The sequence below is a fragment of the Salvia hispanica genome, chromosome 1, assembly GCF_023119035.1.
Source record: "Salvia hispanica cultivar TCC Black 2014 chromosome 1, UniMelb_Shisp_WGS_1.0, whole genome shotgun sequence".
Classification (NCBI taxonomy): domain Eukaryota; kingdom Viridiplantae; phylum Streptophyta; class Magnoliopsida; order Lamiales; family Lamiaceae; genus Salvia; species Salvia hispanica.
Window position 1 is genome coordinate 2,371,825 of NC_062965.1, and position 23,692 is coordinate 2,395,516.

Consider the following 23,692-nt stretch of genomic DNA (forward strand, 5'->3'; position numbering starts at 1 on the left):
GCCTTTTCCGACTGAATTTTAAAACTACAGAAAAATTTAGAATTTTACCACACATTTAAAACGAGAATTTTGATCTACATGGCTAACAAAGACAAGAGAAAATTTAAATGATGAGATTTGATTCCTGGGTAAGCATTTGGTTTTTAGGCACATCATTGAAAATCGTGATGATCATATCTAAATCCAATGGACCCTGATATTCCAAGAGTAAACATTAAACAATTTCAGCAAACAAACAAAAATAGCTACACATCAATCTTGAAGAAGTCAGTGAAAAATAAAATTAAAGATTTTGTGTGTCATGTGACAGTTCATAAATCATAATGTAGTGTAAGAATTCTATAATGCTTACATACACAATATTGAATCTTGACTTTTAGTGAAGTTTGATTCTGAAATTAAATATAAAATAGAGAAATATTTTAAGGAGACGAATTTAGTGAATATAAACGATTTGCAGCCTGAAATGAACGAAATGGCATCATTCGATGTCATCTTCTTAAAAAATACTCCATCCGTCCCGCAAATTTTGACACACAATTTACTATTTCGGTCCATCCCTGAAAATTTTACACACTTCACTTTTTACCATTTTTGGTAGTGAACCACATATTCCACTAACTCATTCCTACTCACATTTTATTATAGAACTAATACTTTAAAAGTAGGACCCACATTCCACCAACTTTTTCAACTCACTTTCTGTTACATTTCTTAAAACCCGTATCGGGTCAAAGTGTGTCAAAATTTGGGGGACGGAGGTAGTAATTGTGTAAATCAGAAGGCAGACCATGTAATTTGAATCAAAGACTCAGCTACGATTGAACCTTGGGCAATGAGTCTCCAACAATTTAATTATACTACTTGTAATTTGTATATATGTAATATAAAATATATTTACAATTACCGAATGTATTGAAGCAAGCGGTCAATGCTCAAATTAAAGCCTCGTGTTCATGAGCTTGAGATTTTGATTCTTTCTTATCCTAAAGTGGTGCATTTTTATTAGAGAAATTACCTCTTATCACAAAGAAAGTGCATATGTTATTAGAAATTTGGTTGAAAGAATATTATAAGATTTCAAATAATGCTCCAATGTGTTAAATGTGTTATTGTCATTAATTTTCTTAATTTTCTTGAGACAGCTGACTTTTTCGACGCTAATGTTTGTTTCAACAACCACCATTGTATCTATCTCTAGTTTCTAACATTCATTCTCTAATTAGATTTTAACATAGAAATACTATAAGTATAGGTGCAAATAGTCAACGCTTTTGCCCTCATAATTGAGGGTGAGAATTTAATTCTCTCTTATCCCAACTTGAATTCTATGTCATCTCTATTATCCTAACTTGAATTCTATGTTATCTCTATTATCCCAACTTAGAAAAGTTACTTTCGGCAATATATACTGAAAATAATTTACAATTCTTAGCAGCAGTTTGAGTCTCCCAACGTCAAAATCCCGAGTCAGTCACTATTCAAAATCGACTAAAGAAAAAGTAAAGTTATACACACCACTTGGCTCATCACCCCAAGCCTATCACACTACCTCACTACACACTGCACTTCTCTCGTGTTGAACCGGATTCTAAGGAGCAAACACACTATACATCAAGCTAAGTAAACAAACACTACTGCTCCCTCTGTCGCATTAAAAATGAAACATTTTCCTTTTCTGTTTGTCTCATTAAAAATGAAACGTTTCCTAAAATAGAAACAACTCTATCTCTACTTTTTCATCTCTCTTACTTTACTCTCTTCTCATCAACTCACAAAACAACACTACATAAAATCCCGTGCCGATTTCCAAATGTTTCATTTTAAGTGGGACGGAGGGAGTATTACATAAACACCCTCATCAAATTACAATAAAGACCTCCCAACTATTGTCCAAAATCACCTATAAAAAGAGCCTTCCCACAAACTCAAAGCCTCACAAAATAATAAACAAAAATGGGTAAACAAACCTCTCCTTCTCCATCTCCTCATGTAGTGATATTCCCACTCCCACTCCAAGGCCCAGTCAAGTGCATGCTCAAGCTCGCCGAGATGCTCAGCCTCGCCGGAATCCGAGTCACCTTCGTCAACAGCCACCACGTCCACCGCCGCCTCCCCGACTCGGGCTACTTCTCCAAGTACCCCAATTTCCGCTTCGAGACGCTCCCGGACGGCCTGCCGGACGACAACCCTCGCACGGGCGATCAGATACTCGAGCTGCTGCAGGCGATGGAGGCCGTCTCGCGGCCGGTTTTCCGGGAGATTCTGAGCTCCGGCAGCCCCGCCGCCACGTGCCTGATCGCCGAAGGGGTGTTTGTTTGGGCTGCCGGCGTGGCGGCGGATGTCGGAGTGCCGTTGTTGTATTTCGACACCATTAGTCCGTGTGGATTGTGGGGCCTACTCTCTTTGCCTAACCTCATTCAATCCGGCGAGTTTCCTTTTACAGGTAGGTAATTACGATTAATTGTCTTAGTTTGACTCGGCTCGAATTAAAATAATTTTAAATTAAATATGAGTGAAAAATATTAGTGAAAGATAAATAAGACAGTTACTAATACTCACTTCGTCTCTAATAATTTGTCATTATCTGATTCGGTACGAATTTTAAGAAATGTACAAATAGAAGTGGATTGAAAAAGTTTATGATATGTGAGTTCCTACTTTTATAATTAGTTTTATAATAAATGTGAGTGAAGATGAGTTAGCGGAATACGAGGACTACTATCAAATATAGTAAAAGTGAAAGGTGATAAATTTTTAGGGAAATATGAAAATGGAAATAAGTGAGAAATTTTTGGGGCCGGAGGAGTATGATATTGAACTAGATAGATAATTTTTTACATTTTTTTATTTTGTTTCGTTATTGGGTGTGGATTATTCACTACATAAACAAGGCAATTCGCATCACAATAATAGATTAGGATTATAGACCTATTTAACGAGCAATTCACGACTAAGAATGAATTTGATCATGGATTTAGCTTCGTCAACCAAAGGCAAAACAAGTATTAGACAGAAATTTTTATTTAATTTTTGTGATTGTTTTTTATCTACATTATTTGGTCTCTATCGTTTTTTTGTTATTGATTTAATAGATTTAGTCATGAATAGACCTATTTAAGAGACAATTAACAATTTAAGGCAAATCAATATCACTAGGCAGAAAAAAACAACTGTATACATTTTTTTTTATTTGAACGATTGCTCTTATATTTGTCAAATATAAAAATGTTCAATTTGATGTATATATTACTAGTATTTTTTTTTATAAATCTAGTGGTAATTTTTTTTATTATTGTTTTGGCAAAAAAAGATGAAGAGCTAGACGAAGTCGTCGCCGGAACAGACGGCGTTATGCGGCGGCGCGATCTCCCGAGCTTCTGTCGAATCAAAGACGTAAACGATCCGATAATACAGCTCGTGATCGAAGAAGCCAACCACATCCCCTTAGCTCAAGGCCTCATCTTCAACACATTCCACCACCTCGAGGCTCCAATCCTCTCCCAAATGCTCACCATCTCCCCCAACATCTACGCCGTCGGCCCCCTCCACGCCCACCTCAAATCCCGCCTGCCCGGAGGCGATCCCTCGATCGCCTCCGACAGCATCTGGGAAGAGGACAAGAGCTGCATCTCTTGGCTCGACAAACAGCCCCCCAAATCTGTCATCTATGTTAGCATTGGAAGTCTTGCCGTCATGACAAGAGACCAATTGTACGAGATTTGGCACGGCTTGGTCGACAGCGGGTCAAGATTCCTGTGGGCCCGCCGGCCCGGTTCCGTGTTCGGGCCGGGGCCCAGGCCCGATGATGATGTCATCGTCCCCTTGGATTTGGCCCAGGGGACAAAGGAGAGAGGGTGTGTGGTGGGGTGGGCCCCGCAGGAGGAGGTGCTGGCCCACCCCTCGGTCGGGGGTTTCCTGACGCACTCTGGGTGGAACTCGACTCTGGAGAGCGTGGTCGCTGGGAAGCCTATGGTCTGCTGGCCGTTCCACGCGGACCAGCAGGTCAACAGTAGGTACGTGGAGGAGGTCTGGGGGCTGGGCCTTGACATGAAGGACAGTTGCGACAGGGTCGTCGTGGCGGAGATGGTCAGGGAGGTTATGGGGTCGAGGAAGGACGAGTTCTCGGAGAGGGCCAGTGAGATGGCAAAGTTTGCTAAGATGAGCGTGAGTCCGGGCGGGTCTTCGTTTCTTGATTTTGACCGTCTGATTGAGGATATTAAGACAATGAAGATTTTACATGTAAAAAAATATTAGTGGTTTATAGTACTAATCAACTATTGGTTGAGGTGTATGTAGACAATGGCTATCATTGATGTCTGTTATAGGGAGTAATATATTGAGAACATTATTGTTAATTGTTTTTAACCTTAACAAAGTTGCTTGCTTTTTATCTTTAAATTATCTTTTGTCTCCATTAAAACAACACAAAATGTTACTGTATTTTTTTTATACGATATGATTCTCGTTGCTCTTATCTGTACCCGACATGAAAATAAGCTAATTAAATCTTGACACGTTTTTTTGTCAATCTGAAATAGGAATTGATCTGATGATGATGTGTCATATAACTTTTTGTCATCTAACAAATTATAAACGAAATATTAGAATGTGAACAAAATATCAGTATCTCAAACAAGAAATAACTAAATCAAAGTAAAACGAATATGTTATCTCTCCACAATTATACTCGATTTTTTTTTTATCATGATTCGTTCAATTTTCCATATTTTGTAAATTTAAGTTCATAATAAAATAAGTTTTATTTTTCACTAATAATATTCATAATTTTTGCATTAAAATTTGTGGCATCTACTATCATACTATGGATATAGTAGCCATAAGGAGTGGAGTATTAAATTTAGTTCATATTGGTTCAATTTTTTTTTTTCAAAAATCTGATTTTTTTTATTCAATCGACTCTTTTTTTTAAAATCGAAAAATCCAAATTATATTATTTTGAATTGTAATTTTATCTAAATAAAATATTTATTTAATAATAGTGAGAAAGATATTTCCAATTTCTTATTTTTGGCATTTTGTTAACATTTTTTATTTTTCAGTTCAGTACAAATTTAATTATAATAAAGTAAAATATTTGAATGTATTGAATTGGTTCAGATTATATTCACTCATAGTTTATTTTTTTAAATCGATTCAGATTTCAGATTAAGCAAAAATCAAATAAAAACATGAATGTTCTCCCCCTAATTAGAGTTCATTATTAATATGCTGTCAAAATACATGTGATGCAATACAAATGTATAAATAATGATTACAAAAATAAAAAATACTAAGTCCAGGCCAATAACCTGTCCTTCCTCTGAGAAAGTATCAATTATTTGGCAGACTGGAGCAAATCTATTGCATAAAAAGTACTATGAAATTATGATCATATATTCGATTTTGGGCAGTACGAGTCTATATAAATTTAGCATAGATAAATGAGTCAATAATTTTGTTGTTCTAAGAAATATTATAGGAGTATTAAAATCTTGGATAAAAAATAAGTACTATACTTCTACTTAAAATCTTATAACAAAAAATATTAGTTACAAGAAAACTCTGAAACAAAATGAAAATTAATTTGGCACTTAAGCTTTGTCGTGTTATTAATTACTCCCTCCGTCCACGAAAATTTGTCCTAGTTTTTCATTTCCGTCCGTCCCCCAAAATTTGTCTCATTTCACTTTTACCATTTTTGGTAGTGGACCCCATATTCCACTAACTCATTCCTACTCAAATTTTATTATAAAACTAATACTTTAAAAGTAGGACCCACAATCCACTAACTTTTTCAACTCACTTTCCATTACATTTCTTAAAACCCGTACCCGGTCAAACCGGGACGAATTTTCGTGGACGGAGGGAGTACTAAACATGGTTAAAGTTATAATTTTGGTAAGGGATTGGATAGGACCCTTGTCTTATATTAAGCTTTGAGTTAAGTTTAACTATGATATTAAACAATTAAAAATATTCATATATAATTCTCTATTTTAGTATTACTAACTTATTAAACAAGCCCTTAAAGTTTGGTCCCTTTTATATTAATAATATGAAACCATCATTGTAATTATTTTCCACTACATGTTTATTATATGGAATATATTGTGCAAACTTTCTAATCATGCATGAGTCAGAAAATAAAATAAAATTCCTTTTACTTTATTTTTTGTTATTTTAATTTCTTTCAGATTAGCATGCTATATAAACAGTATCTCGTGTTGGAAAAAAAATATATTATTCTAACTAAGAAATAAGATGGACTTATTAAAATACTAGTTGTAAGAAATTGAGTGGACTGTGGACCATGTAACTTAGGAAAAACTTCAAGAATCAATAATAAAAAATTAGTAAGTTTGGCAGCATCACACTCTAATTAAATGCATTAGTACACTAAAAATAAAGTTAGGTGACCGAAAGTGCGCAAATCATATGATAACATTTAGTAAAATTCAAATAGAATAATAGAAGAAAACTTTGTTATAATGTATTGACACAGGTGCTGGATGGTCAGAGAGGGGTATTATTAACATTTATATGGTTTTAAATATTTATTATATATATAAATATAGTATCTCAAAACTAATAAAAACTAGTAGTACTTTTTATATACTTAGTTTGCTTATATTAATTTTGTTATATGAATCTTGACATATTAAGCTAAGCCTTTATCATATTATCATCCATACAAAATTTTTAACGAATTTACAAATATATACTCTAATAAAGAGAAGACATATAGCGTCCGTCCCACAAAAATATGCATTTTCTAATTTTGTAAAGTTTTTTTCTCTCTAATGAGGTGAGACTCATTTTCTACTAATAATACTTTAATTATTTTTTCTCTCTATCTCTCTCCTATTTTACCAATTTTTATATTAAAATTCGTAGTGAACTCAAAATGCATATTTTTATGGGACGGAGGGAGTATAAAAGAAAAGTGATATATAACCCTTATACTTCACTTCAGTAGTTGCCTCTTCAGATTTTAAGACTTGAAATCACTATAATTATTTATCGAACTTATAATCGAAAATTTTAGATCTGCCACGAAGACGAGAAAGTTATACATGCATAAACCAATATATACTATTCTTAGATTTTAAGACTTGAAATCACTAAAATTATTTATCTCAATTATAATCGAAAATTTTAGATCTGCCACGAAGACGAGAAAGTTATACACGCATAAACCAATATATACTATTCTTAGTATAACCCTAACTTTTTATATAGATACGACATTTAAATGTCTTTGTTTCCACCCTCACAGCCACCAATTAGTTTTTTTTTTAGATTCCAAACTTGTTTTTATCTGATTTTTGGATTATATGGGGTGTGTAATTGAGATAAGGCCCTGTGAATTGCTTTGACATTTAACAAGATAAGGAAGAAGATTAAACAACACAGTGAGACCACATTCAATGCCTCAAATGCTCCCATCCAAATAATATTTATAAAAAGAGAATTGACTATACACATAACATATACAAAAGTAGAATGGCCCACAACGATTGATCTGAAAAATGAAACTCGTAATATTAAACATGATGAAGAAGACCCTCGTCAACAAATTTGTTGGCACTAGATGAAAGTCGACAAATGAAAATGAATTCACAACGACAAGGATCTGCCAAATCAACAATAATTTCAAAGATCGAATTTAATATAATTTTCGGACCCTAGCTCTGCATAACCCCAGTTTCACCTTGATCTACTATATATTGCAATCTAATTGAAAATGAAATATAAAATTATTTAATCTAGTTGTTTAATCCACTTGTAATATTTTTTCCTCATATATCATCAACAAACAACTACGGACATGGATTGTACAACCATTCAAAATGAAAACGAAATCTAAATTATTTTATAGGGAGAAGTTGACTTCTCAAATTACGAAGCACCGGAAAATACACATAAAAATGATATTTTATTGAACACGAATCCATATACATGAGCACTTAATAAAAATATACAATACCAATAGGCATATACATACAACAAATTTTCAAACAAACTCCAATAAACAATATGGTAGAAAATACTTATTCCAAAGGACCAATTAGATTCCCAAATTTCAAAGAAGTATAGGGAGTATTTATTTTATTTTCATTTTAGCCTTTGTTCTCATTGGTAACCAATTACCAATTTGATGCCCAAATTTCAAAGAACTGGATTATCATATCTTTAATTTAGCCTAGTTTTTCTCTTCAACCGAGGATATGAGAAAAATATTATCAACCAATCAACATGGAGTACGGAATATAGTAAAAAATAAAGAAAAAGTGAAAAAAAGGGGAAAATAAGCGTACTCCACCAGTGAAGGAGCTACATGAAATTGTGCTCTTAGCAATTTTAAAATTTAATAAGGGTATATTGTTAATTTTTGTTATAGTTATAGTTATTTGGTCCCCTTAAAATAGAAATTCTTTCTTTTTTAGTCCTTTCTCTAAAAATAAAAACTTTCTGTTTAAAGAAATTTCTTTCTTTTGAATGAGGTGGTGCCCATTACCCACTAATACATATTTTTCTATCTTCCTCTTATTTTATCAATTTTTTCGATAAAACTCATGCCGTTTCAAAAAAAAATTTAGGGGACGGATGGAGTATAAAGAAACTACGATTACAATAAGACTTTTAGATATTTATTAAATTTTGATAGCGTATTTCGATTTTGAACAAGAATTAATCTACGAAGTTGCATAATACTATTGAGCCCCAAACTCCCCAGTAGACATGCTCACGGTTCTGGACCCGCCGATTCTAAAAGAGTTCGAACCACAACTGGCCCGAAACCATCAGCTCCAATTCAAAATAAGAAAACCAACAATTAACTGGTGGAACCGCCGGTTTCAATCCGTAACAAGAGTGAACACCAAGAGTCCGGTTTTCGAACCTACGGTTAACCGGCGATCCAGTTAAAACCGGACACGTCTACCCCCAAGCATGAAAAAGGCCTGCTTCAGTCTTATATTCCATCATTTCCTATCAAAGAAAACACACCAATCATTCAAACCTCGGCAGAAACAAACTCTCCAAATCCAGAAAAAAAATGCAACATCAAAGAGAAAGAGAAGCTCATGTCTTCATATTCCCCTTACCTCTGCAAGGACCAGTGAATTGTATGCTCAAATTAGCAGAGATTCTCTCAATCAACCAAATCAAAGTCACATTCCTCAACACAGACTACATCCACCAACGCCTCATCACCCACACCGATGCCTCCATTCGCTTCCGGAACTATCCGGACTTCTGCTTCCGGACAGTTCCTGATGGCCTGCCCGAGGACAATCCCCGGACCGGGGATCAGATTGGGAACCTTCTCGAATCCATGGACGCTTCCGCTGTCCCGATATTCCGGGAGATGCTGCTGACGGCGGAAACCCCCGTGACTTGCTTGATTGCTGATGGGATCTTCACTTTCGCCACCGATGTGGCGGCCGAGATCGGAGCTCCGCTTCTGTATTTCGACACCGTTAGTCCTTGTGGATTTAGGACGTATCTCTTGTTGCCTAAGCTCATTGAAACAGGGGAGGTTCCTTTCAAAGGTGTGTTTTTCTTTGATTTATTGGTAATTTGGTTCTGTTCTGAGATAGTAGAGTCGTTTCTTTTCGACACGGGTATTTATTTACTTATATAGATTAGTAATTTGACTTATATATCTCATTGAAATGGAGATTTCTATCTATCTATAACTGTTTACTCTGTTTTGACCTCTGTTTTGGACTCTGTTTTGGCCTCTGTTTTTGTTAGATGACAACTTGGATGAGATGATAAAGTATGCACCCGGCATGGAAGGAATCATCCGCCGGCGCGATCTTCCGAGCTTCTACCGCACCAACGATCTCAACGATCGGATAATCCAGCTAGTCTTGCGCGAGGACGAGCACATCCCGCTCGCGCAAGGCCTCATCTTCAACACATTCCACGACCTCGAGGCTCCGATCCTCGCTCAACTCCGCACCGTCTGCCCCAACATCTACGCCCTCGGCCCCCTCCACACCCACCTCAAGGGTCGTCTCGCGAGCCGGGAGGCTTGCCCCGCCAACTCCAACAGCATCTGGGAAGAAGACAGGAGCTGCATTTCTTGGCTGGACAAACAGCCCTCCAAATCTGTTGTCTATGTCAGCATTGGTAGTCTTGCTGTCATGACAAAGGACCAAATGTGTGAGATATGGCATGGGTTGGTGAATAGTGGGGTTAGGTTCTTGTGGGTCCGGAGGCCAGGCTCGGTCACCGGGTATTCGGATGAGACCGGGATTGACCAGGAGTTGACTAGGGGGACGGAGGAGAGAGGTTGCATAGTGAGGTGGGCCCCGCAGGAGGATGTGCTGGCGCATCCGGCCGTGGGTGGGTTTCTGACGCACAGTGGGTGGAACTCGACTCTGGAGAGCATGGTCGAGGGGAAGCCTATGATTTGTTGGCCATACTTCGTTGACCAGCAAGTCAACAGTAGGTACGTGGAGGCGGTGTGGAAGGTTGGTTTGGACATGAAGGATAGTTGCGATAGAGTTATCGTGGAGAAGATGGTGAGAGAGGTTATGGAGTCGAGGAAGGATGAGTTCTTAAAGGTCGCGGAGGAGGTGGCGGAATCAGCCAGGGCTGCCGTGAGCCCTGGTGGCTCCTCGTTTGCGGATATGGATCGTCTTATTGAGGAAATTAAGACGATGAAGATAGCAATAAAATAGAGGTAGTGGTGTTTGTCGTTCGAGTTTGTTGATGTTATAGCTTCATAAAATGGTACTTCTACCATGTATGTCAATTGATTATTTGAGAAAAGCCAAGTCCACTAAAGTAACAATTCAAAGGAAATAATTTTAACATGCACAAACATAGCCCAAAATTTTTCTTCTCATATCATCAATTATCAACTAGGGACAAAAATTGTAAGTACAACAATTAAAATTGAAAACGAAATCTAAATTGTTTTATAAAGTGAAGTTGATTTCTCAAATTACGAAGCACCGGAAAATGAAAATGCACATAATTTTGTCACATTTTTAAAATAATTTTTGATATTCCACTAACTCATTCCAACTCACATTTTATTATAAATCCAATATTCCATCCGTCCCACTAAAGATGAAACGCTTTCCTTTTAGGATTGTCCCATTAAAAATAAAAAGTTTCCATGGAAATATCACTATATCTATTTTTTCATCTCTCTTACTTTACTTTTCCTTCATTGACTCACTTAACAACACTAAATAAAAACATGTGTCGATCCTCAAATGTTGCATATTTAACGGGATGGATGGTGTATATAAAAGTAGGACCCACTATCTGCTAACTTTTTCAACTTAATTTCCATTACATCTTTTAAAACTTGTGTCCAGTTAAATTGTGACAAAATTTAAGGGAAGAGGAGAAATATTTATTGAACATGAATCCATCCATATGAACACTAAAAAATAAACATACAACAAAGTTTCAAACAAATTATGATAGACACTCACTTTGGGAACTATAGCTGATATAGACTTAGTCCAAGCGTAAAAACCAATTAGATTCCCAAATGTCAAAAAAGAAGATTATTTGATTTTCATTTTACTCTTTGTTCACATTGGAAACCAATTACCAGTTAGATTCCCAAATGTCAAAAAGTAGATTGTTTTTATCTTTAATTTAGTCTTTGTTTCCTCTTCAGTTGAAAAAAACACAGAGGCTACGAGCATAATATTACACCATTAATCATAAAAATATTAATATGAATTAGAGTGAAAAGTAAAGAAAAATGAAAAAGAGGGTGAATTATATAATTTACTTCACTACATTTAAAATTTTTTATGGAAGAAGTGTTTTATTTACTTAACCAAATTTGAAGTTTCGATTTCCATACCTATTTGTTTAAGAAAACTGTAATCCGAACACGAAGCCTACCTGCTACACAATCCGCACCCGACACGAGCATGTTAATGACACGATATAATATGGATTGACACGACACAATAACGACACAAACATGATATTACACGATTAAACCTTGTTTTTCAACTTAATTTACACGATTATAATCAGTTTTATACTCCCTCCGTCCCTCTGTAGTAGAGGCATTTCTTTTCGGGACATGATTTAAGAAAAATTGTTTTAAATGAGTTAAGTAAAAGAAGAATAAAGTAGAAAGGAAAAAAAGTAGAGAGATGAAGAGAGAGTAAAGTAAGAGAGAGTAAAGTACTTTTTGCCAAAAAATGAAATAACTCAGCTACAGTAGAACAAACCAAAAAGGAATACGACTCAGCTACAGTGGGACGAATGGAATACTGTTTAAATTTACTTACTAGAAATAAAAAATATGTCTTTAATAATAATATTATTATTGCTTAATGGATTATCCATATCCAACCCGCATCCAACCCAAACCCAACTCGAAATTATCGGATTCTTAACGGATCAACCCAATAAGGACACGAACCCAATAAGACTCGACTAAAAACCAATACTTTTGATGCAAATTCATACTCCCTCTGTCCCATTAGAAATGAAACGTTTTCCTTTTTAGTCTGTCCCATTAAAAATGAAACGTTTCCTAAAATGGAAACATCTCTATCTCTACTTTTTTATCTCTCATACTTTACTCTCTCTTCATTAACTCACAAAACAACACTACATAAAATCCCGTGCCGATTCTCAAATATTACATATTTAATGGGACGGAAGGAGTATTAAATTATCATGTCGCGTAAAAGATTCTCAGCCATAAGTTTCCTATATAAGAAAACACACCCTTACGTTCTATCATCAAAACACAAATCTCAGAAAAAAAAAAATGCAACATGAAAGAGAAGCTCATGTCTTCATATTCCCCTTACCTGTGCAAGGACCAGTGAACTGTATGCTCAAACTAGCAGAGATTCTCTCAATCAACCAAATCAAAGTCACATTCCTCAACACAGATTACATCCACCAACGCCTCATCACCCACACTGACGCTCCCATTCGCTTCCGGAACTATCCGGACTTTTGCTTCCGGACAGTTCCTGACGGCCTGCCCGAGGAGAATCCTCGGACCAGCACCGAGATTGGGAATCTTCTAGAATCCATGGACGCTTCCGCCGCCCCGATATTCCGGGAGATGCTGCTGACGGCGGAAACGCCCGTGACTTGCTTGATTGCTGATGGGGTCTTCGCTTTCGCCACCGATGTGGCGGCCGAGATCGGAGTTCCGCTTCTGTATTTCGACACCGTTAGTCCTTGTGGATTTTGGACGTTGCTCTGCTTGCCTAAGCTCATTCAAGCTGGGGAGGTTCCTTTCAAAGGTGTGTTGTTCTTTGATTTTAGTTGTGTGTTGTTTTCTTCTCATGATTGGTCTAGATAGATGTGTATAGTGTAGGCTATTCTAATATTTATTGCTTCCTCTGTTATGATACTAATAGAAATTCATAACATCCATCCCTAGACCAATTGGTTCTATGATTTCTGGTATCAGAACAGGTCACTATCTATAGGCTAAAATTAACTGATCCGGCAATATATTTGCATTAAAAAAAAAATGTCCAAGAGTATACTGGACTTTTAATTTGGGTCAGTCGTCCAACAAATAAGAAAAAGAAGTACAATTCCTCCGCGGTTCATTTTGAAGGATTTGGGGTGTTGTCGTGTTGAGAAGTAAAAACAATAATAACTAAAAGACAATATCCCATATCAATGTAAAAAAAAACTGAAACTACTATACAAGTCTAATGGACCACTCTCTTCCAATCATCAATTGGTTTTAGGATGGAACTGGTGGATTTCTGTCTGGAACATTTCTTTTCGGCACATACAATTCTTTCCAAGGTTTGTTGCTCTTTGTTTACTTTTGATGATTTACTTAGGTGGATGAGTTAATGTCGGATATAATTTATACTCCCTCCGTCCCACATTTGGAGTCACTTATTGTTATGACTCGGATTTTAAGAAAGAGTTGAAGTGTGTAATAAATGAAGTGAGATGGTAGAGTTGGTTGAAGGTGGGTCCCTTTTGACTTTTGATTTTTGTTTTGATTTATTTTAATATAGATAATGACATTTTTATGTAATTTTGATGAAGAATGAGGTAAAATTGTATGACCAAATATGGAAAATTCTAAAAGTGACTCTTAAACTGGGACGGACTTTTATGGCAAAAAGTGACTCTTAATCTGGGACGGAGGGAGTATTTACTTAGTTTGATAGACCTAAGATGATGACTTATATTTCTTCACTATCTTTAACTACATACTCTGTTTTTGTTAGATGGCAACTTGGATGAGATGATAACAAACGTGCCCGGCATGGAAGGTATCATCCGGCGCCGAGATCTGCCGAGCTTCTGCCGCACCAATGACATCAATGATCGGAGAATCCGACTAATCCTGCGCGAGGCCGAGCACATCCCTCTCGCTCAAGGCCTCATCTTCAACACATTCAACAACCTCGAGGCTCCGATCCTCGCTCAAATCCGCACCATCTGCCCCAACATCTACGCCATCGGGCCCCTCCACGCCCACCTCAAGAGCCGGGAGGCTCGCCCCGCCACCTCCAACAGCATCTGGGAGGAAGACAGGAGTTGCATTTCTTGGCTGGATAAACAGCCCTCCAAATCTGTTGTGTATGTCAGCATTGGTAGTCTTGCTGTCATGACAAAGGACCAAATGTGTGAGATATGGCATGGATTGGTGAATAGTGGGGTTAGGTTCTTGTGGGTCCGGAGGCCTGGCTCGGTCCCCGGGTGTTCGGATGAGACAGAGATTCTGTCCCCTGATCAGGATGTGACTCGGGGGACAGAGGAGAGAGGTTGTATAGTGAGGTGGGCTCCGCAGGAGGAGGTGTTGGCGCACCCGGCAGTGGGTGGGTTTCTGACGCACAGTGGGTGGAACTCGACTCTCGAGAGCATGGTCGAGGGGAAGCCTATGATTTGTCGGCCGTACTTCCTTGACCAGCATGTCAACAGCAGGTACGTGGAGGCGGTGTGGAAGGTTGGTTTGGACATGAAGGATAGTTGCGATAGAGCTGTCGTGGAAAAGATGGTGAGAGAGGTTATGGAGTCGAGGAAGGATGAGTTCTTGGAGGTCGCGGAGGAGGTGGCGGAATCAGCCAGGGCTGCCGTGAGCCCTGGTGGCTCCTCGTTTGCGGATATGGATCTCCTTATTGAGGAAATTAAGACGATGAAGATAGCAATAAAATAGATATAATGATGTTTGTAGTTCGAGTTTGTTGATATTATAATAGTAACTCATATTTTTCAGTTACGAATGACGATGCTCCTCATAATAATTAGTGAAAAACTGTGTTTTTCAAGATGGCATTTTTCATCTACAACCTACAACTGAATATGTATAGAATAAGATGGCATTTTTTCAAGAAATTAAAAGATAATCATCTTTTGGGCTATAAAGAATGATGTTATATAGTGAGCTGGCTCCACCAAAAGAGGTCTAAAATGAGATGTTAATATATAGTGAATGGAATTCAACTTTCAAGAGCTTGATTGATTGGAAACCTATGATTTATTGGTTGTATTTTATTGACCAACAAGTGAATGAATAGAAGTAGTCCATTTTGGAGTTGGAACATAAGAGTCTAATGTCACTTTAACTTTGGCAAGAGGTATATATTTTAAATTTTATGTTAAAACATTTTTATATGTAGAAGCATACCTCAGATTTCTTTATTCGAATTATTATATCTTATTGTTATATTACAAACTCAATGGTTTACAAATATTTTTTAAATATTAAAATAAAATTAATTTATATTCTATATATTACTATTATATTAAATTAATTGATTCAATATTTAACTAATCTCATATTTATCGGAATAGTGAAGTTTGTCCAGACAACTTTCAATAATGAAGCAATTGTACGACCCAAATATATAACCACAAATTATGTCGTCTAATATGAAATGATTGCTATATGGGCCCAAATATATAACAACAAATTTTGTGGTCCAATATGAACTATAGCCTATATGCATGCACAACTGGCAACAATAATTAAAAAATGTGCTCACGTTTTATGTGTATAGTTTTACAATGGTGTGGGCATAGAGATATTCAGTCATCAACTGATACATTACAAGCATAGCTATCAAGAACTATTCAAAACATATTACTCTCTCCGTCCCACATAATTTTACCCAATATTTCATTTTGGGCCGTCCCTCATAATTTTACACACTTCATTTTTACCATTTTTGGTAGTGGACCCCATATTTCACTAACTCATTCATGCTCACATTTTATTATAAAACTAATACTTTAAAAGTATGACCCACATTCCACTAACTTTTTCAACTCACTTTCCATTAAATTTTTTAAAACCCGTGCCAGGTCAAAATGGGTAAAATTATGTGGGACGAAGGAAGTACCTTTGTATGTATTGATCATAAATCTACCGTTACAGTTATATAGTCTATGTATGATACTACTTCCTCCGTCCACAAATTGATGTCCACATTTGACTCGGCACAGATTTTTAGAAATATAAAGAAAAAAAGAGTTGAAAAGCTTAGTGAAATGTGAGTTGATGAAATTACAATAAATTGTAAATGTGTGGTGTTACACCTATATACCTTTCACTATTAGTATTAAATTTTACTTTCTCCGTACCATAAAAGATGTCACAATTGTGGGATGACACGAGATTTTAGGAGGTTTTGTTTTATGTGTTAAATGGAAAGATAAAATATGATTTTTATATTTATGTAAGAGATTTTTTTTCAAAAATGGAAATGTAACATTTTTTTGGGATAAACAAAAAAAGGAAAGTGTGACACATATTATAGGACGGAAGGAGTATTAAATACAAATATAAATTTTAAAGATTGTACTACAGACTCTTTAACTACCTACTACCTTAACTACTCTCCTCCTCCTCTCTCTTACTATACAATTGTGAATTAATTCCCGTGTCATTTCAATTGCCCATACTTTTTATGAGACGGAAGGAGTATAAAAAATGTTTCAAGTATATACATAAGTGCTAAATATACGTATATATCGGGTATATATAGGGGTTCGTTAAAATGCTAAATTATTCTTAAATTGCTAACTTGTTAACTCATCAACGCAGTGTATTAAAAATGTCAACACTATCACATTAAAATATCAACACATATTTGTGTTGACATTTAAATATCAATGTTAATATAGTTTATTAAAATATTAACTTAATTTTATGTTAGACATTTCAATATCACTGTGTTGAAATTTTTAATACAATAACGAATACTAATCAAACATTCCTCAGCTTTCATTCGTAAAAGGGGAAGTTAAGAAAAAAAAAAAAGAATCGACCCTTTAAGTATCCCAATTGCATGGCAAATCCGTTGTGGTATGCTCCGGCATTTCATGATTTGGTTAGATTCAACTTTATTCACCTCCCAAGATTCAATTTTTCTTTTTATTTCGTTTTGTCCCGTCAATGGAAAGTTCACCGGAGCTATCGCCGGATTCCAAGCAGAATTATCCCTGCAATCTACACTCGAAAAATCAGAAAGTTAGTGTTTTGTACACTTAAATGACATTCCATCAATTACACAGTTAGCTTTCCATTTTACATCTAAAAAGGACATTAAAGTCTTTTCACCCAACTCACACTTTAGATGATGATAAATGATACTCCCTCCATCCCAGATAATTTGGGACATTTTGACCCGGCACGGGTTTTAAGAAATGTAATGGAAAGTGAGTTGAAAAAGTTGGTGGGATGTGAATCCTATTTTTAAAGTATTAGTTTTATAATAAAATGTGAGTAAGAATGAGTTAGTGGAATATGAGGTCCACTACCAAAAATGGTAAAAGTAAAGTGGGACAAATTATATGGGACGACCCGAAATAGAATACTAGGTCGAATTATCTGGTACGGAAGGAGTAGATAGGAGTCCCATTATTCACAAATCCAGTCTTAAAGACCGAACTAGAGACCAAAATAGGACCATTAGATCTTTTTTTTATGGATTAGATGGGCTGATGTTATGTTATTTTTCGCATTCATTACATACCGAATTTAGTTTAACTGAAAGATAATTATGTCATAACACATTGTGAAGTAATAAATTAATGGAATAAAGTAATATGATGACAGAATGAAGTAATAAATTCATTACTACTTCTTGACGTTTAACACAGTTAACATTGTATTTCAATAAAAATGTTATATTTACTCAATTACTAACATTCATTTGGTTCATTATTTATTGAATGTAGTTCATTACTACCGCTTAACGTTTAATAAAGTTAATTTGTTGTATCATTAATGTATTTCAATAACATGTCAAAATTATTTCATAACATACGTTCATTTAGTTTATTATTTAGTGAATATAATTCATTACTATCACTCTGCGTGTTTAGAACATCTCCACCGTTTCAGTCGCATGCTGCTGAAAACTAAATAAATTAAATAACCTAAAATAATTACTTAATTGAATGAAGTATTAACGTGAATGAACGAAGTAACATAGTAACGTCCAATTCACACCTTGGTGAATATAATTAATCATGTATAATAGACACATCAAATTCACACCTATGATGTGCATACTTAATAGTGTAAGAATCCATATAATTGAAAAACATAGTTATGAGAAATGCAGATGGTGGACCAATCATATAGGCACTTAAATTTGACGAAGCAGTGATATTAAAGTGAATGGTCAGTAATCTACTATTTACTTCTCATCAATTTGACCCTTAATTTCCAGTATTATACTCTTCCATAGTAATGAATGCGTTTCTTTTCGGCACCGAGATTAAAAAAATTGTGTTAGGTGAGTTAAGTAAAAGAAGAATAAAATGGAAAATGAAAAAAGTAGAGAGATGAAGAGAGGAAAAAGTAAGAACGGCAGAAACAGCAGCTTCGTTTCACAGTTAGAAGAAACCTCGGCCACAGAAGCTGCTTCCGGCCTCCAGAATCTCATCAGATTGTTCTCTTCAGCATCTGAAATCTGCGTATTCCATTAATCCAAAATTCAGGACTCAAACCGCACATATTATTTACTACCTCCGTCCACGAAAATTCGTCCCGTTTGACCGGGCACGGGTTTTAAGAAATGTAATGGAGAGTGAGTTGAAAAAGTTAGTGGATTGTGGGTCCTACTTTTATATATTAGTTTTATAATAAAATGTGAGTAAGAATGAGTTAGTGGAATATGAGGTCCACTACCAAAAACGGTTAAAGTGAAATGGGACAAATTTTGGGAGACGGACGGAAATAGAAAAATGGGACAAATTTTCGTGGACGGAGGTAGTAAGACTCAACGATTAACAAAAAACGATTTCAATTTAAACAAAATCCAAACCTACACTAACCAAACACATCGAATTCAACTAAAATCTCAATGAAAGCACACACACTTACGAAGAGATAATCACAGAATCAGAATCAAAACACCTACAGCAGCTCCTAGGGTTCCTGAGCATAAACTTCAGTAGAGAGAGAGAGGAATAGCATAAAAAGGGAATCCAGTAGTGTTTTGGTTTAGTAGCCCTAATTAAGCCATATTATAGTCAATGATTTAACCGATAAATAATTTAGTCAGGTATTTGATTGATTGCAATATCAGATTTAATCAATAAGTAATTTAATATTTATTGAGAGATTTTAAAATTGAGAGGCTAGGGAATTGCAGTCCATCACAATCAATTCCTTAACCTAAAATTCCATAAAACAGAGAATCACAGCTAGAAATTATAGAAATCGAGTTAGCGAAAATACGAAAAAAGTAAAAGGAGAGAAATGAGATGCAGATCTGATCTGAAATAATATCCTCATTTTTCCGAGCACATTCAATTTGTGCTAGGAATTATTGGAGCATATTTAAGTTGTGCTCGGAAATATGTCGAGCACTTTTACATATGCTCGGAATTCCCTATCACATTCTAATGCTGCTCGAAATTTGCTCACAATTTCTTAGAGGTATCCCTAATTGGTCGTGCTCGTAATGTGCTCAGAATTTTGTGCTAGGTGAACAATGTTTTTTTTTGTAGTGGTAGAGTATGAAAATAAATACTCCCTCTGTTCCATAGTAATTGAGGTGTTTTTTTTCGGCACGGAGGTTAAGAAAATTATGTTAGGTGAGTTAAGTAACGAGAGAATAAAGTGGAAAATGAAAAAGTTATAGACATGAAAAGAGAATAAAGTAAGAGAGAGTAAAGTAGATGTGGAGAAATGTGTTGACTTTTATTAAAAATGAAAATGACTCTATTATTATAGAACGTACTAAAATGACAAAATAACTCTATTATTATGTAACAAATCTATTATTATGTAACAGAGGGAGTTCTAAAAATTAATTTACTTCTAATTTACAGATTATTAAAATGTGTAAGTTTTATTAAAGTGTGTAAGCTATACTAATTTAAATATTATTAAAATCATCAATTCAGATTGTTAAAAGTGTGTAAGCTTTAAATAAAAAAATTTGTGTAATATATGTGTGGGTTGACCTTGTAATAATGTAATAATGTATAACGATAATAATAAAGATGGATCTCTGATGATAGCAGAAAATGAGAAGACACCACCCATATATGTCCACTATACTCATTACCATTTGAAACCCAACACCACAAACACAAATTCTTCAACAGCACTGTACATGATAATATTAAATTTACATTCAAAAAATATGACAAAGTAAGCAGTAGACTAGCACTATAAATAAGGTAGTGAGCTAGGCCAGAAGCATCCACCACATCCAAAGCAAAAACCAACCATGGCCAAGCTTTCCCAAACCCTAATTCCAGTCCTTTCCTTCATTGCCTTGCTCCTTGCGACGCGAACTCGCAGACGACCTCCTTCCAATATGATTTCAACGGCAACGGCCCTCAGCCAACTGACCTAGTCTACCAAGGCCACGCCCACTTCCCCTTCGACTCCACCTACCTCCGTCTCACCAAAACCGACAACAAGGGCAACGCATTACCATCCAGCGTTGGCCGAGCCGATCACATTGTGGGAAGCCGGAGCGCAGGTCAGGGACTGATCTAGCATTAAGCTAGATGGGGCAAATGACCCTGCTCATATTTCATTCTTTATATATATGTATAACCAATTATACAAATTTTTATACTCCCTCCGTTCCATAGTAGTGGAGGCATTTCTTTTCGGCACGGAGATTAAGAAAAAGTTGTGTTAGGTGAGTTAAGTAAATGAAGAATAAAGTAGGAAATGAAAAAGGTAGAGAGATGTAAAGAGAATAAAGTAAGAGAGAGTAAAGTAGGTGATAAGAAATTTGTTGACTTTTACCAAAAAAGGAAATGACTCTACTATTATGGAATGTACCAAAATGACTAAATGACTCTACTATTATGGAACGTATCAAAATGGCTAAATGACTCTACTATTATGGAACGTACCAAAATAGCTAAATGACTCTACTCCTATGGAACGGAGGGAGTATTATTCTTCCACTAATCGCCCTTTTATAATTTTTAAAATTTCTCCATGCATATTTTTGCCCCTCTTGCTAAGAATTTCTAGATCCGTCCCTGGCGCAGGTTGACCTGGAAACAACCCTACAATTCATCATCCATCCCAAAACCGGCGACGCAAACCCCGCCGACGGCCTCACCTTCTTCATCCAGCCCTTCGGCTCCCCAATCGGGCCCCACGGCGTCGGCTACGGAATCTTCGACAGATCCAGCCTAAATCAGTCCGTCTTCGCCGTGGAATTCGACATCTACCCCAACGACGGAATCGATCCCTGCTACCGTCACGTCGGGATTGACATTGGATCGCAGCTTTCCAGAAACACTACCGATGTGGGGAACGCGATTCTCGGGCAGGTGGTGACTGCCCGCATCGGCTACGTGGAAGCTACCGAGCTCATCAGCGTGCACGTCACGGCGGGCTCAAAAACTTATGAGGTGAGCTATGCGTACGACTTGAGCGCCGTTCTTCCTCAGCAGGTTCAGGTCGGTGTATCGGCCTCCACCGGGGAGGAAGTCGCCGTTCACGACCTCATCTCGTGGTACTTCACTTCCACTCTTGTGCATACCAAAGCCAACGAGGACTCCAACATTCGCCAGTATACTAGCGATTGAGTGTGGGAACCATTAATATGTGTGTATGTTATTAATTAATGTGTGTATGTTGTTACTATGTATGTGTGTGGCGAATAAGCTAAGCTTCCTTTAAGCTATGAATAATGTAGGTTTTGTTGGTGTTCATAATGCCGGTTTTCATGAAACATTAGTAGTAGTACTTGTTTTTTTTATCAAAATTAAAATTAACAATGGGATCATAAGTGTGATCAACCTAGTAGGGACAAAGTAAAATTTCAAAATAATTTCTCACAATTTGGAAAAAATGATATATTGCTTGCATCAACCGTGCATGAAATGATTTTAAGTTTATGAGTAAACAATTGCCCCCAATGCCATAACTCACTGTGTATATAATTAACCAAACATAAACATGTCACTTTTTATTCACTCATCTATTCGTTATTTCTGCAATGTACTTCCACCACAGCCAACGTCTTAACCCTGTTCCTCTTTTGTCTTGATCAACTGACGATCCGACGTCAAATTTCATTAATTTTTGGATCTATAATTGAAACGAAGTAAATATAGACATGTCAAATATCAATTCTCTAAATAAACTACAAATCTCATGCTTACATGAAATGGTTTGAAGCTTATGAGTAAATAATTGCCCCCAATGCCACAACTCACACAATGTATATGATTCCTGCAATTACATAAACAATGAGAATTAGTCAAATCTATCAAATACTCCATCGTCCCACTTTAAGAGTCCCAGTTTATCATTTTTGGGTGTCCACTTTAGGAGTCCCGGGTGGAACATTCAATAAATGGAAGCTCCATATTCCACTAATTTGTTTCCATTCACATTTTATTCAAAAACTATATATAAAAATAGGACCCACATTCCACTATCCATTTTTCACCAACTTTCCTTTACATTTCTTAAAACCCGTGGCGAACTCAAATGAGACTCCTAAAGTAGGACGGAGGGAGTAATGCTTATAGAATACCGTAAAATAAACTTTCATCGAAAGATGAAAGCAAGGAATAAAGTTTATTAAAAATTTAGTGACAAGTGTAGAAAATAGAAAATAAAGAATATACTGAGTGAATAAAGAGTGAATAATCCAAAAATGTGTATAATAAATATAGATCAATAATAAATCTAATAAGAAGAGAAACAGCACAACCACAAATTATATACCACTTCGTTTAATTAAAATATGTCCTCTATTGCCAACGGGTCGCAGCGCGGAGCTGTGGTGACCTTGAGGTCACGGGTTCAAACCCGCCACTCGTTGAGAGACTTTCGGCTTTAATCCGCAAGCCTGGTCGAGCAGGATTAGTCGGTTTCTGCTAAAAGGCAGGTTCGATACACCTGTGGTTAAAATAAAATAAAATATGTTCCTCTATTTTTATTGTATCCCATAGAATTGGATTAAATATCAGTAAAAATATTGATTTTTTAATTTATTTCATAAAAAATTAATATATAAAAGTTGATATTCATAAAATTCTTGGATATTATTATAGAGTAGTTAGGAAATTGAATAATTTGAGATTTGTCGAAACATACTTTAAATATATGCTCATAAGAATAATTCAAGTATAGGATAATAGGATTAATTACTAAGAAATTTATAAATTTGAAAAAAAATCTAATGCACATATGCTTATTTTTATCCACAATTATTTTGTATGTATATATTGAGTAAATTTGTACTCC

The 23,692-nt window shown here is 35.9% G+C and overlaps 4 protein-coding genes and 1 pseudogene across 4 annotated transcripts in view; 4 read left to right on the top strand and 1 right to left on the bottom strand.

The window, feature by feature from the left end:
• The first annotated feature begins 1,954 nt into the window (after positions 1 to 1,954).
• Positions 1,955 to 4,401, top strand: LOC125207145 (7-deoxyloganetic acid glucosyl transferase-like). Its single transcript, XM_048106369.1, has 2 exons — positions 1,955 to 2,446; positions 3,314 to 4,401. The coding sequence occupies exons 1-2, from the start codon at positions 1,957 to 1,959 to the stop codon at positions 4,255 to 4,257; spliced, it is 1,434 nt and encodes a 477-aa protein (XP_047962326.1). The 5' UTR covers positions 1,955 to 1,956; the 3' UTR covers positions 4,258 to 4,401.
• A 4,567-nt stretch (positions 4,402 to 8,968) lies between these two features.
• LOC125209559 (7-deoxyloganetic acid glucosyltransferase-like) lies at positions 8,969 to 10,788 on the top strand. Its single transcript, XM_048109159.1, has 2 exons — positions 8,969 to 9,557; positions 9,763 to 10,788. The coding sequence occupies exons 1-2, from the start codon at positions 9,062 to 9,064 to the stop codon at positions 10,695 to 10,697; spliced, it is 1,431 nt and encodes a 476-aa protein (XP_047965116.1). The 5' UTR covers positions 8,969 to 9,061; the 3' UTR covers positions 10,698 to 10,788.
• A 1,971-nt stretch (positions 10,789 to 12,759) lies between these two features.
• LOC125219882 (7-deoxyloganetic acid glucosyltransferase-like) lies at positions 12,760 to 15,217 on the top strand. The gene is made up of 2 exons (XM_048121978.1): positions 12,760 to 13,265; positions 14,223 to 15,217. The coding sequence occupies exons 1-2, from the start codon at positions 12,776 to 12,778 to the stop codon at positions 15,152 to 15,154; spliced, it is 1,422 nt and encodes a 473-aa protein (XP_047977935.1). The 5' UTR covers positions 12,760 to 12,775; the 3' UTR covers positions 15,155 to 15,217.
• A 5,473-nt stretch (positions 15,218 to 20,690) lies between these two features.
• Positions 20,691 to 22,149, top strand: LOC125213624 (annotated as a pseudogene).
• A 500-nt stretch (positions 22,150 to 22,649) lies between these two features.
• Positions 22,650 to 23,692, bottom strand: part of LOC125213641 (smoothelin-like protein 1) — a 2,373-nt gene continuing 1,330 nt past the window's right edge. Inside the window, exon 3 of the mRNA XM_048114297.1 lies at positions 22,650 to 22,669. Coding sequence (XP_047970254.1) covers positions 22,650 to 22,669 — 20 coding nt within the window. The remainder of the gene's footprint in view (positions 22,670 to 23,692) is intronic.

Bases quoted from the DNA above. Each gene is read 5' to 3' on its own strand.
- LOC125219882 (XM_048121978.1), top strand. From the start codon at position 12,776: ATGCAACATGAAAGAGAAGCTCATGTCTTCATATTCCCCTTACCTGTG. The intron at 13,266-14,222 runs GTGTGTTGTTCT...TGTTTTTGTTAG, and splicing joins TGGGGAGGTTCCTTTCAAAG to ATGGCAACTTGGATGAGATG.
- LOC125209559 (XM_048109159.1), top strand. From the start codon at position 9,062: ATGCAACATCAAAGAGAAAGAGAAGCTCATGTCTTCATATTCCCCTTA. The intron at 9,558-9,762 runs GTGTGTTTTTCT...TGTTTTTGTTAG, and splicing joins AGGGGAGGTTCCTTTCAAAG to ATGACAACTTGGATGAGATG.
- LOC125207145 (XM_048106369.1), top strand. From the start codon at position 1,957: ATGGGTAAACAAACCTCTCCTTCTCCATCTCCTCATGTAGTGATATTC. The intron at 2,447-3,313 runs GTAGGTAATTAC...TGGCAAAAAAAG, and splicing joins CGGCGAGTTTCCTTTTACAG to ATGAAGAGCTAGACGAAGTC.